Raw genomic sequence first — 16489 nt, forward strand, 5'->3', positions numbered from 1 at the left:
TTAATGCTCAGCATCAAAACTATTGAGTTCCAGTAATTATCTGAGCATCTGCTGCAGCCAATTTGCTCAAGGAGTAGGAGCTGGGAGGAAGGGGAGGGGTGAGGTGGGCAGGGAACGAGGGAATGAGTGGACAGAGACTAGTTACAAAGAGCTGGGGTTAAAGGTATCTGTTGAAGATTAAACAGTGGACCTGATCAAATCAAATTTCTGACAGATAGAATAGACAGAAAGAGAGAGAGAGAGATAGAGATAGACATAGATATAGACAGTAAAAAAAAAGTGATAGAGATGGAGAGGTAGACAGAGAGTTGGAGAGATGGACAGAGATAAACAGAGAGGTAGAGAGATAGGCACAGAGAGAAAGAGAGAGAGATGGAGACAGACAGAGAGAGTTGGAAAGATAAACAGATATAGAGACAGAGAAAGAGCGATGGCAAGATAGACACAGAGCAATAAACACAGAAAGAAAGAGACAGAGAGAGATGGAGTGATAGAGTTGGAGAGAGACACAGAGAGAAATATAGAGATAGACACAGAAAGAGAGATGGAGAGATAGAGAGTTGGCGCGATATTTAGGCACAGAGAAACAGTGATGGAGAGATAGACACAGAGAGAGAGATGGAAAGATAGATAGACAGAGAGAGAGATAGACACAGAGAGAAAAAGATAAGCAATGGAGAGAGTGAGATAGATAGAAAGATAGATACACATACACACACATTTTCAGCTTGAAGAAGGGAAATCCACTTATCAGCCCAGCAAATGAAGCCTTGAATCTGGACTATTTAATACAGTGCCTTGATGGCCCGAGAGGACAGGCTGGGCTTGAATGTTTAATGTTGTTGCAACATCAGCAGGTTCATTGCAGGGACGGGAGCGCATATATCAGAACCAGTTGTTTAACACCATGTCACACGCCAATGGAGATGTAAATGTTTTTGCACAAGGTTATGTCTGCCCAATGATAGATGACGAGTCTGGATTTTGTCTCTCACCAGTTTTCTACTGAAAATTTGAGTTGTAAATAAACCATTCTCAGAGAAAAGGTAACAGTAAATGACCAGAGAAAAGGCTTACACAGCAGCAGTAATGAGGGTGCATGCTGTGTCTCAGTGGGTAGCACTTTCACCTTTAAGTCAGAAGGTTTAAGCCCCATGCCAGAGACTTAAGGACATAATCTAGGCTGACAGTCCAGTGCGATACTGAGGGAGTGCTGCACAGTTGAGGTACCTTCTTTTGGATGAGATGTTAAATTGAGGCCGCACAGGCCATTTCAGATAGATATAAAAGATTCCATGCTGCTATTTTGAAGAAGAGCAGGGGAGTTCTCCCTGGAGTCTGAGAAAACATTTATCCCACAGCCAACATCACCAAGAACTGGCTATTATCACATTATGGGAGCTTGCTGTCTGCAAATTCACTGTCATGTTCCTACATTACAACAGTGACTACACTTCAATAATACTATTGACTGCAAAGTGCTTTGGGATGTCCAGAGGTTGTGAAAGGCGCGATATGAATGCAAGTCCTTTTTCCTTCTGCAAAGTTACAGAAGAAGATTACATTGCAAGGTTATACTACAGGGTTACAGGAGAGGGTTAAAGTTCAGTATTACTTGTAGGATTACAACTTGGGTTTACAATAGAGGGTCAGATTCCAAGGTTTCAGGAGACGATTAGATCAAAAGATCACATTATAGGGCTATAGCTATAGTTACCAAACAGGTACAGACTGCTCATGTTTGGATCCATGATTATAGAATTGGATCAGAGTGCAGAGTAGGGACGTAGTTATTGGATTGAATTATCAAATAGATTCTTTTGTCACACCATTAAGTTTTTAGCTTTTTTCTTTCTCTCACCAACAAAAGGAACCAAGTTAGTTCCTGCTACAACTAAGTTTGCTCTGATCTAAGGAGATGCTGATGCTTACCCCATCTACCACCTTAAACATTCACTCCCTCCAACACCGACGCACAGTGGGATCAGTGTGTACCATCTACAAGATCCACGCAGCAACTCACCAAGGCTCCTTCAACAGCTCCTTCCAAACCCACAACCTCTACCATCTAGAATAACAAGGGCAGCAGATGCATGGGAACACCACCACCTGCAAGTTCCCCTCCAAGCCACACACCATCCTGACTTTGAACTATATCGCCGTTCTTTCACTGTCGCTGGGTCAAAATCTTGGAACTCCCTCCCTAACAGCACTGTGGGTGTCCCTACACCACACGGACTGCAGTGGTTCGAGAAGGAAGCTCACCACCACCTTCTCAAGGAGAAACTAGGGACGGGCAACAAATGCTGGTCTTGCCAGTGATCCCTGTGAATGAATAAAAGAACTCTTCAAATATCCTCTTCCTGATGAAGTACCTCACCCTTCCACGGCCGCACTGAGATTCTCCACGTTGAGTATTATGGAATTGAACTCATGGCCTATCCTTGGGATGCAGACTGTTCCCGGGAATTGCCAACTTAGCTCAGCAGCCAGGGAATTAAGTCATGCCCTGATTTGTTTCTCGACCAATCTCATCCAGTTGCTGTTTTGGCGGATTTCACTGTGGCCAGGTTTCCTGATACATTTGCCTCCATGATGACAGCCCACTCCATGTTAAAGTAATGTGTGAAGTACTCCTTCACTAAATCTCTCAATCCCTTCCCTCTCCAGAAGCACTTCTAGTTTCCCATTAGCCTCATTTTTATTCTACCTCAATCACCTTCCCTGGAAACAACTTCTGCAAGTCCTATTACCATTTGTTTAATTAAAAACTCCACCAATTTTACTCTAAAATTTTAACCCATGAACCCTTCAGCACACTGGCCAATTTCCCTTCATAATCTTATTACAGTCATGATTTGATGGATATTAATATCATCGCTATATTGTGTGATCCTTGGACCCTGAGTGAGGGCCCTCAGCCAGTCTTGAGCAACTTACCCCACTGCTGCCCCCAGAGGAAAGGAGAGGAATGTCAATCTAAGCCACTCTCACATGCTGCCTGGTGGCCGCTTACAGAACAGCACTGGAAGATGCTTGGGACCAAGTCACCTGTCCATAAAAAGAGGGCGACAGAAAGAAAAAAAGACTTGCATTTTTTCTGGTGCTTTTCACAACCTCAGGATGTCTCAAAGAGCTTTGCAGCCAATGAAGTGCCTTTTTGAAGTGTAGTCACTGTTGTAATGTAGGGAAACCAGGCAAGCCAATTTGTATCACTGGAGAAAGAAGTCTTCTATACACCACATTTCCCAGCAAGCTCCCACAAACAGCAATGTTTTAAATGATCAGATAATCCGTGATTTTGATTGAAGGATAAATATTGGCCAAGACACCAGGGATAACTCCCTGCTCTTCAAATTCTGCCTTCGGATCTTTTACATGTATCTGAGATGGCAGATAGGTTTAAGGTCTCATTTGAAAGACAGCACGTAGACAGTGCAGCACTCCCTCAGTAGTGCCACCCTGAATTATGGGCTCAAGTCTCTGGGACTTGAACCCACAACCTTCTGACTGAGAGACAGGAGAGTTAGCCACTGGGCAATGGCTGAGACCAAAAAGTAAAAATAAATGAATTAAATAACTCTAAAACTGGGAAGAATTGTTAAAAAGGAGTTAAAAACTACGATGTAAAGTCATTGTTATACCTGGACTAGACTACATAAGAGCTACAGTCCACAGATCACGAGGAGGTCGCCTCACTCACAGGAAGTCATGAATAACTTTTCAAAACCTAAACTATAATATCTCTTATGCATAACGTCACAATATTTATAAAAATAGAACTTAAAACTAATCTTTAGAGAGCAACCAGATTAATCCAAAAACTTAAACACTGCCGATATAGGCTGGTTAGAAAAGAGCTGAGGCTCAAGATGATAGTATGCACTGCACAATAAATACCCATCTCGGGTTGGCATTCAAAATATTGGCACATTACCACACAAAAATCTTCCCAAATTATATTATAAAGCGAGCAAACGCTTTGGCAGCAGTTGAGCACTAGCTGCAGGACGATGGTGGTACAGCATGAACACTGGAGCCTGTGGAAGGCGAGTGCCATTCGTGACAGAAATGGGACTTTGGTAGCTTACTGGGCAAACAACAGACTGAGGTAGACATGCTGTACCAACTGTGTGACCCTCAACAGTTCTAGGAAGACAGACATACAATGGCAAATTTGCAAGACCAGAAAATCGGTGAGCATTACACATAGCGCCTACTAGGCTCTCTGATCCACACTCCCATTGACTGAGACTGGGAGCAGTGTGTGAACTGTGATATGTTTACTGATCAGAAGATAGTCATGGGAGGCCATTCAGTCCATCCATCTAGAAAGATACCCAACATCCCTGCCCCCTCATCACAGCATCCAAGGTTTCTCGTTCTTAGGCAGTCCCTCGCGATCAAGGATGACTTGTGTCCCTGGTTCAATGGGTTCTAAGATGGTTGATAATAGTTCAATGTGTAATCTGAAGACTCTGCCACATGAGGGGAAGGTGGTGCTTGAAGCATCAGGTAGATGAGTAGTTTGGAGGTTTGTGATGCGTCGACTTCGCCTCCACATGTTCTCGACAAAGACCCTCAAGGTGCACAATGCCTTCCCGAATGAGCTTTCTCCATCTAGGACGGTCACGAGCCAGAGAAGCCCATGAGTTGACGGGGATGTTTGATCTCTTCAGGGATCCTTTGAGATATCCCTAAAGCATTTCCGCTGTCCTCCTGGGAGTCTCCCGCCACGACCAAGTTCTGAGTAGAACAGCTGCTTCAAGAGTCTGGTGTCAGGCACATGAACAACATATCCCGCCCTGCGGAGCTGATTCTGGGTGATTAGCATCCCGATGTTGGGCAGGTTGGCTTGGGAGAGGACACTGCTGTTGGATTGCCTTCCCCGCCATCATATTTGCAGGATCTTGCAGAGACACTTCTGATGGTACTTCTCCAATGCTTTGATGTGCCTTCTGTAGGTTGTCCAAGTCTCCAAAGCATTTATTGCCTCCACTGCCCTGCACAAGGATCTATTCCACATGTTGATCACTTTTTATGTGAAGGCACCAACAATTTACATTTATACAGTATCTTTAATGTAGAAAAACATCTCAAGATACTTCAGAACAGAATTATCAAACAAAATTTGACACTGACCCACATAAGGACAGGTGACCAGTCATGAAGTCGGTTTTAATGAGCACCTTAAAGGCGGAGAGAGACAGAGAGGTTTAGGGAAGTCCAGAGCTTAGGGCCCAGGCTGCTGAAGGCATGTCCACCAATGGTGGAGTGATTAAAATTCAGGATGCTCAAGAGACAGAATTGGAGGAACACAGAGATCTCAGAGAGTTGTAGGACTGGAGAAGGTTACACAGATAGGGAGAGGAGAGGCAGGGGGTGGGGTGTGAAACTCCAGAAAGCTTGTTGTGGAAGGATAAACCTGGAGCCTATCTTTACTCAGTTTCAATTGGAAGTGCTGGAGTCAACTGCAACAACCAACTATTGCTTCCATTCTTTGTTAACAAATCCGTCCATTTGGGACCAGTGAAATTGGCAAGAGAGGAGGAGGGGTCACAGTTATAGAATTACATAGAATTAACAGCACAGAATCAGCCATTCGGCCCAAGAGATCGATGCTAATATTTATGTTCAGCGTGAGTTTCCTCCCACTTTACTTCATGGAATCATAGAATGATACAGCACAGAAGGAGGCCATTTGGCCTATCCTGCCTACGCCGGCTCTTTGAAAGAGCTTCGTAATTAGAACCACTCCCTCATTCTTTCCCCATAGCCCTGCAATTTTTTCCTGTTCAAGTATTTATCCAGTTCCCTTTTGAAAGTCCAAATCCACTTCCACCACAGTATATACCAGATCATAACAACTCTCTGTGTACAAAAAAATTCTCCTCATCTCCCCTCTGGTTCTTTTGTCAATTACCTTAAATCTGAGACCTCTGGATACTGACCCTCCTGCCACTGGAAACAGTTTCTCCCTATCTACTCTATCAAAACCCCTTGAGTGTTTGAGCACATCTATTAAATTTCCCCTTAATCTCCTTTGCTCTCAGGAGAACAGTCCCAGCTTCTCTAGCCTCGCCACATAACTGAAGTCCCTCACCCCTGGTACCATTCCAGTATTACATAGCATTTACATCACAGAAACAGGCCATTCAGCCCAACAAGTCCATGCTGGTTCATGCTCCACACGAGCCTCCTCCCACCAATTCTTCATCTCATCCCATCATATCCTTCTATTCCTTTCTCCCTCCTGTGCTTATCAAGCTTCCCCTTAAATGCATCTACAACAGCTCATAAAGACTGAAACCCTTTCCATTGCTCCCTTCGCCTCCTGCAGCTTTGCTTTGGAGAGCACCTGGCTTGCTTTGAGCTGTTTCGCTGCAAACATTAACTGGAGGAAAAGATCGGGTTTACTGCAGCTGGTACCAGAGTGTGAGCAGGATGAACTGAGGCAAGCATGCAAAGCAGTGTGATGGCAATACTCACTCATACACTGATAACCAGTTTTACCGCTCAGCGTTTTGCTGCACAGGGTACAGCTGGTTGAGCTGGAAAATGTTCCTGGCACCAGCTGGTGGCCATTGTTACACTTCCTCTTTTCTTTTGGACTTTCCTTTTCCTTCTCTTTGGTTTTAGCCTGAAAAAAAAAGGACACAAAGAAAGGTTCACTTCAAAGAGTCAAAGGAACATGAGGAGGCCATTTGGCCCCTCTTGAGCCTATCCTGCCACTCATTGGCTGATCTGTACTTTCACTCACCTTGGGCCGCAATGTTTAATCCCCAAAATTTATCAATATACCTACAAACATATGAATTAGGAGCAGAAGGAGGCCACTCAGCCCTTCGAGCCTGCTCCACCATTCAACAAGATCATGGCTGATCTGCTTGTAACCTCCGCTCCACATTCCCGCCTACCCTGATAACCTTTCACCCCCTTTGCTCATCAAGAATCTATCTACCTCTGCCTTAAAAATATTCAAAGACTCTGCTTCCACCGCCCTTTGAGGAAGAGAATTCCAAAGACCCATGACCCTTGGAAAGAAAAAGTTTCTCCTCATCTCTGTTTTAAATGGGCGACCCCTTATTGACATTTTCAATGAACCTCACAGCCTCAACAGCTTTTTTAGGGGGCTGAGAGTTTCAGATTTCCACTACCCTTTGTGTGACAAAGTATTTCCTGCCATTACCCCTGAACAGGCTGCGAGTGACCAATAAGTTACCATCACAGTGAGGATCTTCTGGCAAATATGCATCTCAGACAGGCTCAGTTGTCAAGTACACAATTCAGGTGGGTCTTCCTGGCAATACAGGTCTCAGGTGAACTCTCTTTGTAAGTACCCATCTCAGGTTCCTCTAGTTAAATATTATCTGGAAAGGACTATAAGGGTAAGCACCCACTTTTTAATTGGTAGATTCTCTACCCTTCCACCTGTCACACAGCCATCTTCCTCCTGATACATTTGACAACAAAATAATAAAACCCTTCTTACCTTATCCTTAAAGGAGCCGGTCACCCTGTTCTTGAGGGAACTTAATGTTCTTTTCACCTTTGTTCCTTTCTCAGGTCTGTCACTTTTTCCATCACCCTCCTTTCTTTAAACAGAAGGGAGAGAAAGTTGCAAACTTACATAATCAGACTTAACAGACAATTTACTAAGTTGTGTTTGAATGAAGGAAATTCTTCAAACGACTGCAAAAACACTTCATTAAATTGTCCCAAATGTAAGCAGATTTTTCTTAAATTGCTGACTTAATTTTTCTCCTCTTGGTCCTGATCTGGGCAATGCCATCGAGTGGCGGGACAGGCTCAAGAGGGGCCGAATGGCTCTCTTTGAAGAGATCTGGGCAAAGTCTAGCCCAATAAGTTACTGGACATTGGCTTTAATCTTGAGTTTCCAAGCCCCAGTTTCTCTACTGAGTGCTGTCTTTTGCATGAGACAATAAACCAAGACCCTCCAGGTTAATGTAAGAGTTCCCAGGGCACTATTTCCAAGAGTTCTCCCCAGTGTCCTGGCCAACATTTATCCCGCAACCAACATCACTAACACAGAATATCTGGTCATTATCACATTTGTGGGAGCTTGCTGTGTGCAAATTGGCTCCCATATATCCTACGTTGCAACAATGACCACACTTCAAAACTGCTTCATTGGTTCAGAAGTGCTTTGGGTCCTCACATCACACCTCGCGTTACTCGTAAATTTGTGACTCATATCTTAGAGGTGTCAGTGTTGAGTTTATTAAGATTTTTTTCATGACTTCGGGGGTGGCACAGTGGTTAGCACCGCAGCCTCACAGCTCCAGCAACCTGGGTTCAATTCTGGGTACTGCCTGTGCGGAGTTTGCAAGTTCTCCCTGTGACTGCATGGGCTTCTGCCAGGTGCTCTGGTTTCCTCCCACAGCCAAAGACTTGCAGGTTGATAAGTAAATTGGCCATTGTAAATTGCCCCTAGTATAGGTAGGTGGTAGAGAATACAGGGTTAATGTAGGATTAGTATAAATGGGTGATTGTTGGTCAGCACAGACTTGGTGGGCTGAAGGGCCTGTTTCAGTGCTGTATCTCTGACTCTATGACCTTTCATCATCAGTGAAGCTAACATTAAAACTTAGGGCCTCCCAGCCTGGCTCCTAGTCAGTCCTGAATGTGGCAAGGCTATGACAGGTGCTATATAAATGTAAGCCATTATTTCATTCCTTTATAAGTAAATTCTCAAGCAGTAATTTAAACTTTTGACAATAGTGTAGCAGGGATGTTATTGGATTGACCTGTTTTATTCCTCTCCTGAATTTCCTTTCCAATGGATAAGGGCTCGGAATTTTGGTCAATTTGTTTCCTCTGCTCTCCTGGGTCCAGGGATGTATTCACTTGAATGGATGGATGATCAGGCTAGTTCTCCTTGTTGCTCAGTCAACCCAACATCCACTTATACTGCAATGGGAACATGTGCCTGGTAATCTGGATAAACACACAAGGAGGAAGGAATAGAAGGATCTACTGATAGGGTGAGATGAAGTAGGGAGAGAGGGAGGAGGTTCGTGTGGAGCATAAACTCCAACATGGACCAGTTGGGCAGAATGACTCGTTTCTCTGTTGTAGACTCTGTGTAATGCTACTTAACTCTCAAGATCAATACTGTAGATCACATGAAGCAAAGACAAGGTTCCAGAAACCTACTCTGCGAGAAATTCCATCCAGGTGAGATCGTGCGGGGAGGCAGAACGGTGCAACTCACCGGATCCTGACGCTGCTCTTGCACTGTGGAGAGAATGACCAATCAGAACAAGGTTCACATGATAGGCACATGTAACAGGATTCCTTTAAACAGTGTCTCCAAAACTCTGCTACTCAATGGCAGAAGCAGACCACAAAAAGCTGATTCCGGCGAAGGAACTGGAAACTCAACACTGCTCCGGATATAGAAACTGAGCAACTGTGCAACACCAAAACTTATATTTATATAGCAACTTTAACATAATAAAACGTCCCAAAGCACTTTGCAGGAGCATTATAAAACAAAGTATGACACCGAGCCACAAAAGGAGATATTAGGTCAGATGACCAAAAGCTCGGTCAAAGAGCTAGGTTGGAACGGTGTCTTAAAGAGGGAAAGTGAGGTGGAGAGGCGGAGAGGTGGAGGGAGGATATTCCAGAGTTTGGGGCGTCGGCAACAGAAGGCGTGGCCACCAATGGTGAAGCAATCAAAATCAGGGATGCACGAGAGGCCAGAATTAGAGGAGCGCAGATATATCAGAGGGTTGTGGGGCTGGAGGAGATTACATTACAGAGATAGGGAGGGGCGAGGCCATGGACGGATTTGAAAACAAGGATGAAAATTTTAATATCAAGATGCTGTTTGACCAGAAGCCAAGTGATATACAGGGAATACAGGGGAAAACATACAACACTATATGGAAGCTCAGTAAGTGAACACCCACCGCATTACATTGGTGGGTACACAGCCAGGTTAGAATCTACACGTACAGGTGTCGACACTTAGCTATACACAATAGTCAGCCCTAATGATCTCACTCCATATACAGAGGGGAACACTCATCTCATTGCACACTATGTGTACACGAGGCCAAATCTACATCATCACTCCATGAGATTTTGGCCATGCTCCCCAATAGCAACAACTTTCGAGAATTAAGTTCTACATTTGGCTGCCCTTGCATCTCTGATCAGTAATTCAGAATTCTCAATAAAGATTGTCATTACTCATTACTCACAACGGCTGCTGTCGCTTACTAGCACAGTGGGAAGAACATTTCTGCAGCCAGCATTGGAGCCAAGCACTTCCAGCTTAGGTAAAGCATGAGTTTGATGTAGGGCGTAAATTCTCTACACTGCCCTAATAATTCATCTTGAATTCAATGTGAGAAGGGGCATTCCTACTGCATTAGAATGACAATTCTGTTTCCCCAGACTACCATGCCTGTGACATCTCAGAGTGAAACCAAACCGGGGCGATTTAGTGCACAAGGTACAGGCGCCTAGGAACTTGTCGCTTTGGGTCTTTAGAGGTGACAGAATGAGGAGACATTTTCCTACTAATCTATACATCCACCGTGGCTCGGTAGCTAGCACACTCACCTCCGTGTCAGAAGGTGTTAGTCCCACTCCATAAACTTGAGCACATGATCTAGGCTGACAATATGGTGCAATACTGGGGAAGTGCTACACTGCTGTAGGTGCTACCTTTCAGATGAGACGTTAAACCAAAGCCCCATTTGCCCTCTCAGGTGGACATAAAAGATCCCACAGCATTAATAGAAGAAGGGAAATTCTGCCACTTTCCTGCTCAATGTTTATTGTTCAGCTGACAGATTATCTGGGCAGGTATGGTTTTTGTGGGACCTTGCTGTGCTACATTCACTGCCTTCTTTCTTGGGCTCTGGGAATGTGTCAGTATTTACAGGGAGGTGTTCTCTGGGAATGTGTCAGTATTTACAGGGGAGTCTCTGGGAGTATGTCAGTATTTACAGGGGGTCTCTGGGAATGTGTCAGTATTTACAGGGGGTCTCTGGGAGTATGTCAGTATTTACAGGGAGGTGTTCTCTGGGAATGTGTCAGTATTTACAGGGGAGTCTCTGGGAGTATGTCAGTATTTACAGGGGGTCTCTGGGAGTGTGTCAGTATTTACAGGGGAGTCTCTGGGAGTGTGTCAGTATTTACAGGGGGTCTCTGGGAGTGTGTCAGTATTTACAGGGAGGTGTTCTCTGGGAATGTGTCAGTATTTACAGGGGAGTCTCTGGGAGTATGTCAGTATTTACAGGGGGTCTCTGGGAATGTGTCAGTATTTACAGGGAGGTGTTCTCTGGGAATGTGTCAGTATTTACAGGGGAGTCTCTGGGAGTGTGTCAGTATTTACAGGGGGTCTCTGGGAGTATGTCAGTATTTACAGGGAGGTGTTCTCTGGGAATGTGTCAGTATTTACAGGGGAGTCTCTGGGAGTATGTCAGTATTTACAGGGGGTCTCTGGGAGTGTGTCAGTATTTACAGGGAGGTGTTCTCTGGGAATGTGTCAGTATTTACAGGGGAGTCTCTGGGAGTATGTCAGTATTTACAGGGGGTCTCTGGGAGTGTGTCAGTATTTACAGGGAGGTGTTCTCTGGGAATGTGTCAGTATTTACAGGGGGGTCTCTGGGAGTGTGTCAGTATTTACAGGGGGTCTCTGGGAGTATGTCAGTATTTACAGGGAGGTGTTCTCTGGGAATGTGTCAGTATTTACAGGGGAGTCTCTGGGAGTATGTCAGTATTTACAGGGGGTCTCTGGGAGTGTGTCAGTATTTACAGGGAGGTGTTCTCTGGGAATGTGTCAGTATTTACAGGGGGTCTCTGGGAATGTGTCAGTATTTACAGGGGAGTCTCTGGGAGTGTGTCAGTATTTACAGGGGGTCTCTGGGAGTGTGTCAGTATTTACAGGGAGGTGTTCTCTGGGAATGTGTCAGTATTTACAGGGAGGTGTTCTCTGGGAATGTGTCAGTATTTACAGGGGAGTCTCTGGGAGTGTGTCAGTATTTACAGGGGGTCTCTGGGAGTGTGTCAGTATTTACAGGGGAGTCTCTGGGAGTGTGTCAGTATTTACAGGGGGTCTCTGGGAGTGTGTCAGTATTTACAGGGAGGTGTTCTCTGGGAATGTGTCAGTATTTACAGGGGAGTCTCTGGGAGTGTGTCAGTATTTACAGGGGGTCTCTGGGAATGTGTCAGTATTTACAGGGGAGTCTCTGGGAGTGTGTCAGTATTTACAGGGAGGTGTTCTCTGGGAATGTGTCAGTATTTACAGGGAGGTGTTCTCTGGGAATGTGTCAGTATTTACAGGGGAGTCTCTGGGAGTGTGTCAGTATTTACAGGGGGTCTCTGGGAATGTGTCAGTATTTACAGGGAGGTGTTCTCTGGGAATGTGTCAGTATTTACAGGGAGGTGTTCTCTGGGAATGTGTCAGTATTTACAGGGGAGTCTCTGGGAATGTGTCAGTATTTACAGGGGAGTCTCTGGGAGTGTGTCAGTATTTACAGGGAGGTGTTCTCTGGGAATGTGTCAGTATTTACAGGGAGGTGTTCTCTGGGAATGTGTCAGTATTTACAGGGGAGTCTCTGGGAGTGTGTCAGTATTTACAGGGGGTCTCTGGGAATGTGTCAGTATTTACAGGGAGGTGTTCTCTGGGAATGTGTCAGTATTTACAGGGGAGTCTCTGGGAGTGTGTCAGTATTTACAGGGGGTCTCTGGGAATGTGTCAGTATTTACAGGGAGGTGTTCTCTGGGAATGTGTCAGTATTTACAGGGGAGTCTCTGGGAGTGTGTCAGTATTTACAGGGGGTCTCTGGCGTGTATCAGTAAAAATTTTGAAATCCAGTATCTTAAATTATTGAAAGTCTCACATGGAGGTATTGACAATACTTAACTGATAAATTATTTTCACATTTTTCCTTCCAAACTCATACATCCACCATCTAGAACAAGGATAACAGACAGATGGGAACACCACCACCTGCAAGTTCCCCTCCAAGTCACACACCATCCTGACTTGGAACTATATCGCCGTTCTTTCACTGTCACTGAGTCAAAATCCTGGAACTCCCTTCCTAACAGTACTGTGGGTGTACCTACCCCAAATGGACTGCAGCGGTTCAAGAAGGCAGCTCACCACCATCTTCTCAAGGGCAATTAGGGATGGGCAGTAAACACCCACTTCCCATGAATGAATAAAAAATAATCACAGGCATGGTCCTTACACTGCCCCATTCACACTTCACCATGACAACCAAGATGCCCAAATATAATTTGATGAAGTAATTAGACTGATTTTAGTAACATTCAGTATGAAGTCATTTTTTCCTATCTCAGATTTTTTTCTCATAACCAACTAAAGTGGTTAGCACCGCAGCCTCACAGCTCCAGAGACCTGGCTTCAATTCTGGGTACTGCCTGTGTGGAGTTTGCAAGTTCCCCCTGTGTCTGCATGGGTTTTTGCCGGGTGCTCCGGTTTCCTCCCACAGCCAAAGACTTGCAGGTTGATAGGTAAATTGCCCATTATAAATTGCCCCTAGTATAGGTAGGTACGAGGGGAATATAGGGATAGGTGGGGATGTGGTAGGAATATGGGATTAGTGTAGGATTAATATAAATGGGTGGTTGATGGTCGGCACAGACTCGGTGGGCCGAAGGGCCTGTTTCAGTGCTGTATCTCTAAAATAAATTTTTTTTTAAATACAGGTAAGTCCTCACTTTCTATTGTCCAAACCATGGCCTTTTGTCCAAAATAATTGGACACAGCTTGCACTGGGTGATTAAAGAACCCTTTTATTTCTCCTCGATGTAGGAATACTGCTACATCCAAAGTCACTCCAACAATAGGCCCTGTCAGATACTTTTTGCAATAGGCTAAAAGATCAAGCAGATTTATTCGCAGATAGGGTTATATACAGAAATAAGCAGGAGAAGCAAGATATCGAATCAGTTCAAATATAGCAATCTGGAGCCAGTACACAAATGGTTAGCAGGCAATTCAGTTGGATGAAATTCTTGGAAAATTCCTGGTTGAACTCAGAAAGAGTCTGCAGTCTGATTCCTTAGTTTTTAAAAATTCATTCATGGGATGTGGGCGTCGCTGGCCAGGCCAGCATTTATTGCCCATCCCTAATTGCCCTTGAGAAGGTGGCGGTGAGCTGCCTTCTTGAACCGCTGCAGTCCATGTGGGGTAGGTACACCCACAGTGCTGTTAGGAAGGGAGTTCCAGGATTTTGACCCAGTGACAGTGAAGGAACGGCGATATAGTTCCACGTCAGGATGGTGTGTGACTTGGAGGGGAACTTGCAGGTGGTGGTGTTCCCATGCATTTGCTGCCCTTGTCCTTCTAGTTGGTAGAGGTCGCGGGTTTGAGGCCCTGTCTGCCCTTTCAGGTGAACCAACAAAATACAGTTTACAGGATTTACATAGGGTCACACCCATGGAGTCATGTTTGGTCCCCCGCCTCATGGCCTGTCATAACCAAACTAGGTAACGGCTGGTAGTCAGTCACTTATGCCCAGTTATTGCTCTTTAACCTAACAGCAGTTTCTTTTTAGTTCATTCTCAGCAGCCTGTCCTGAAATCGCCATTTGACAACATCCAGGGGATATGAATCATTCAAATAATCAAGAAATGTTCAACACCTGACTACTTTGCAGTTAAAATGCTGTAAGAATTCGTCATTTAGTCATTGATGGGCTCAAAAGTTAGTAAAGTTCATGTATTGAAGATTTCCTAGTTCTAATTTTCTGCTCTTCTCTCCTGAAGGCACTAACGCATGCTGGTGTTTGATTCCTGCTCCTTCAGCTTGGGCATCTTACCCAAGTAGCCATTCTTTATGTGCTGAGCATTAATTTGGGTCTTGGAGGCCTGCTTTAAATAAATGTCAGCTGTGGTGCAGTGGGTAGTATCCTCAGCCCTGCCTCATACAGAGTGAGAGCTCAAGTCCCACTCCAGAGACTTAAGCACATAAACCGAGGAAACATACCAAGGGAGTGCTGCAGTGTCAGATGATATGTTAAATTGTCTGCCCTTTCAGGTAGATATAAAAGATCTGATGATGTCCTGAGGAAGAGCAGGGGAGCTCTCCCTGGTGTCCTCCCCCATATTTACCCCCCAACCAATCTCCCTGGTGTCCTGCCCATGACCAGCCCTGAAAACAAATGATCTGGTCATTATCTCATTGCTATTTGTGGGAATTTGCTGTGTGCAAATTGGTTGCTGCATATCCTACATTATAACAATTACGACACTTCAAAAATATTTGATTGGCTGAAGTTGTGAAAGGTGCTATATAAATGCAAGTCTGTCCTGTCTTGAGGGGAATCACAGTGAAGTTCAATATGGACATCAGCCCACTTTCCAGCAGGGCCACTGGATAGCGATTGGGGCAAGAATCCCAGCTAATTTTTCATTCTTTTCCTCGCCACGCCACAGAATTACAGACCCATTGGCAGAGCAGTTACATTCAACCAAATCTGCAGAAACCCCCGGGACTGTGGCAGGGGTTGGGGGTGGGGGTGGCTGGGGGTAGGTGCCAGTCATATAAACAATGCTAAACTTTACTCTGAGGCATCAGATCAAATCGCATGTAAATATAAGCTTTTTAAATGGCTTTGGCTAATCCTTTAACTGAGAAAAAGGCAGACGCTGGCTGAGAAACACAGTGGCTGAGAACAAAACGAGAGCAAGTTAGCGTTGGCAGGGAACAGGCTCGCAAAGCAACACGAGGCGGCAGAGACGGAGATGCACACTGGAACCTGCTCACCTGCTCACTGCACCGTTGCACTGGCTGAGGGGGGGAAAGATTGGAAACAGAATTAGCGATTGACTGAACCATTTTTAAAGCAGCTCTATTCTCCCACTCTGGGTCTTACAGGGCAAGGCACTGCCATATCAAACCTGACAACTGCTTCATTTATCAATACAGCCAAAGGAATGTCAAAATTGCTGGATGAAGAATGACCACGGTCCGAACAGATTGCCTTCTACCATCCTGGTAGTCGCATGATCATGGAGAAGTTAACTAATCACAGCAATTAATCTCCATCAATTAGTCTACAGGAGACCCAGGCATAAAGCGAGGAAAGCCACAATGGTGGAGAGCTCTGGGAGCCAGAGGACCAAAGTCACCTGTTCCTCCCCAGCATGCTGTACTCACCACACGTCATGCCTCACATTACTCGCACGTCTGTGACTCATAGCTTGGAGGTGTCCGTTGCTGACCTTATTTAGGTTTTTCGATGACCTTTCACCATCAGTGAAGCCAATGTTAAAACTTAGGCTCCCTAGCCTGGCTGAAAGGAAGCAATTCTTGAGAGGACGGTATATCAGTCTGTGGAGGTTGATCCATTCGAGAAGGTGATCTGTTTTGGTGCGGGGGTTGAGTGGGGGGGGGGTGGTGGTTTGTATCTGACACCCCTCTGGGAAGGGGTTCCATTGGGACAGTGAATTGTTTGAACGAGGAGGGGCACAT

General features: G+C 45.0%; 1 protein-coding gene across 9 annotated transcripts in view; it reads right to left on the minus strand.

The window, feature by feature from the left end:
- The window catches only part of arhgef18b (rho/rac guanine nucleotide exchange factor (GEF) 18b), a 232652-nt gene that overhangs the window by 88634 nt on the left and 127529 nt on the right, over positions 1 to 16489 (minus strand). For 7 of the 9 annotated variants that reach the window (XM_068016099.1, XM_068016098.1, XM_068016095.1 and 4 more), the window contains 4 exons: positions 15782 to 15805; positions 9178 to 9258; positions 7493 to 7595; positions 6490 to 6640 (listed from right to left, as the gene is read on the minus strand). In XM_068016099.1, the coding sequence (XP_067872200.1) occupies positions 6490 to 6640; positions 7493 to 7595; positions 9178 to 9258; positions 15782 to 15805 (359 nt within the window). The remainder of the gene's footprint in view (positions 1 to 6489; positions 6641 to 7492; positions 7596 to 9177; positions 9259 to 15781; positions 15806 to 16489) is intronic. The other 2 variants (XM_068016097.1, XM_068016096.1) reach the window with 1 other exon arrangement.

Source organism: Heterodontus francisci, chromosome 36 (assembly GCF_036365525.1).
Source record: "Heterodontus francisci isolate sHetFra1 chromosome 36, sHetFra1.hap1, whole genome shotgun sequence".
Taxonomy (NCBI): Eukaryota; Metazoa; Chordata; class Chondrichthyes; order Heterodontiformes; family Heterodontidae; genus Heterodontus; species Heterodontus francisci.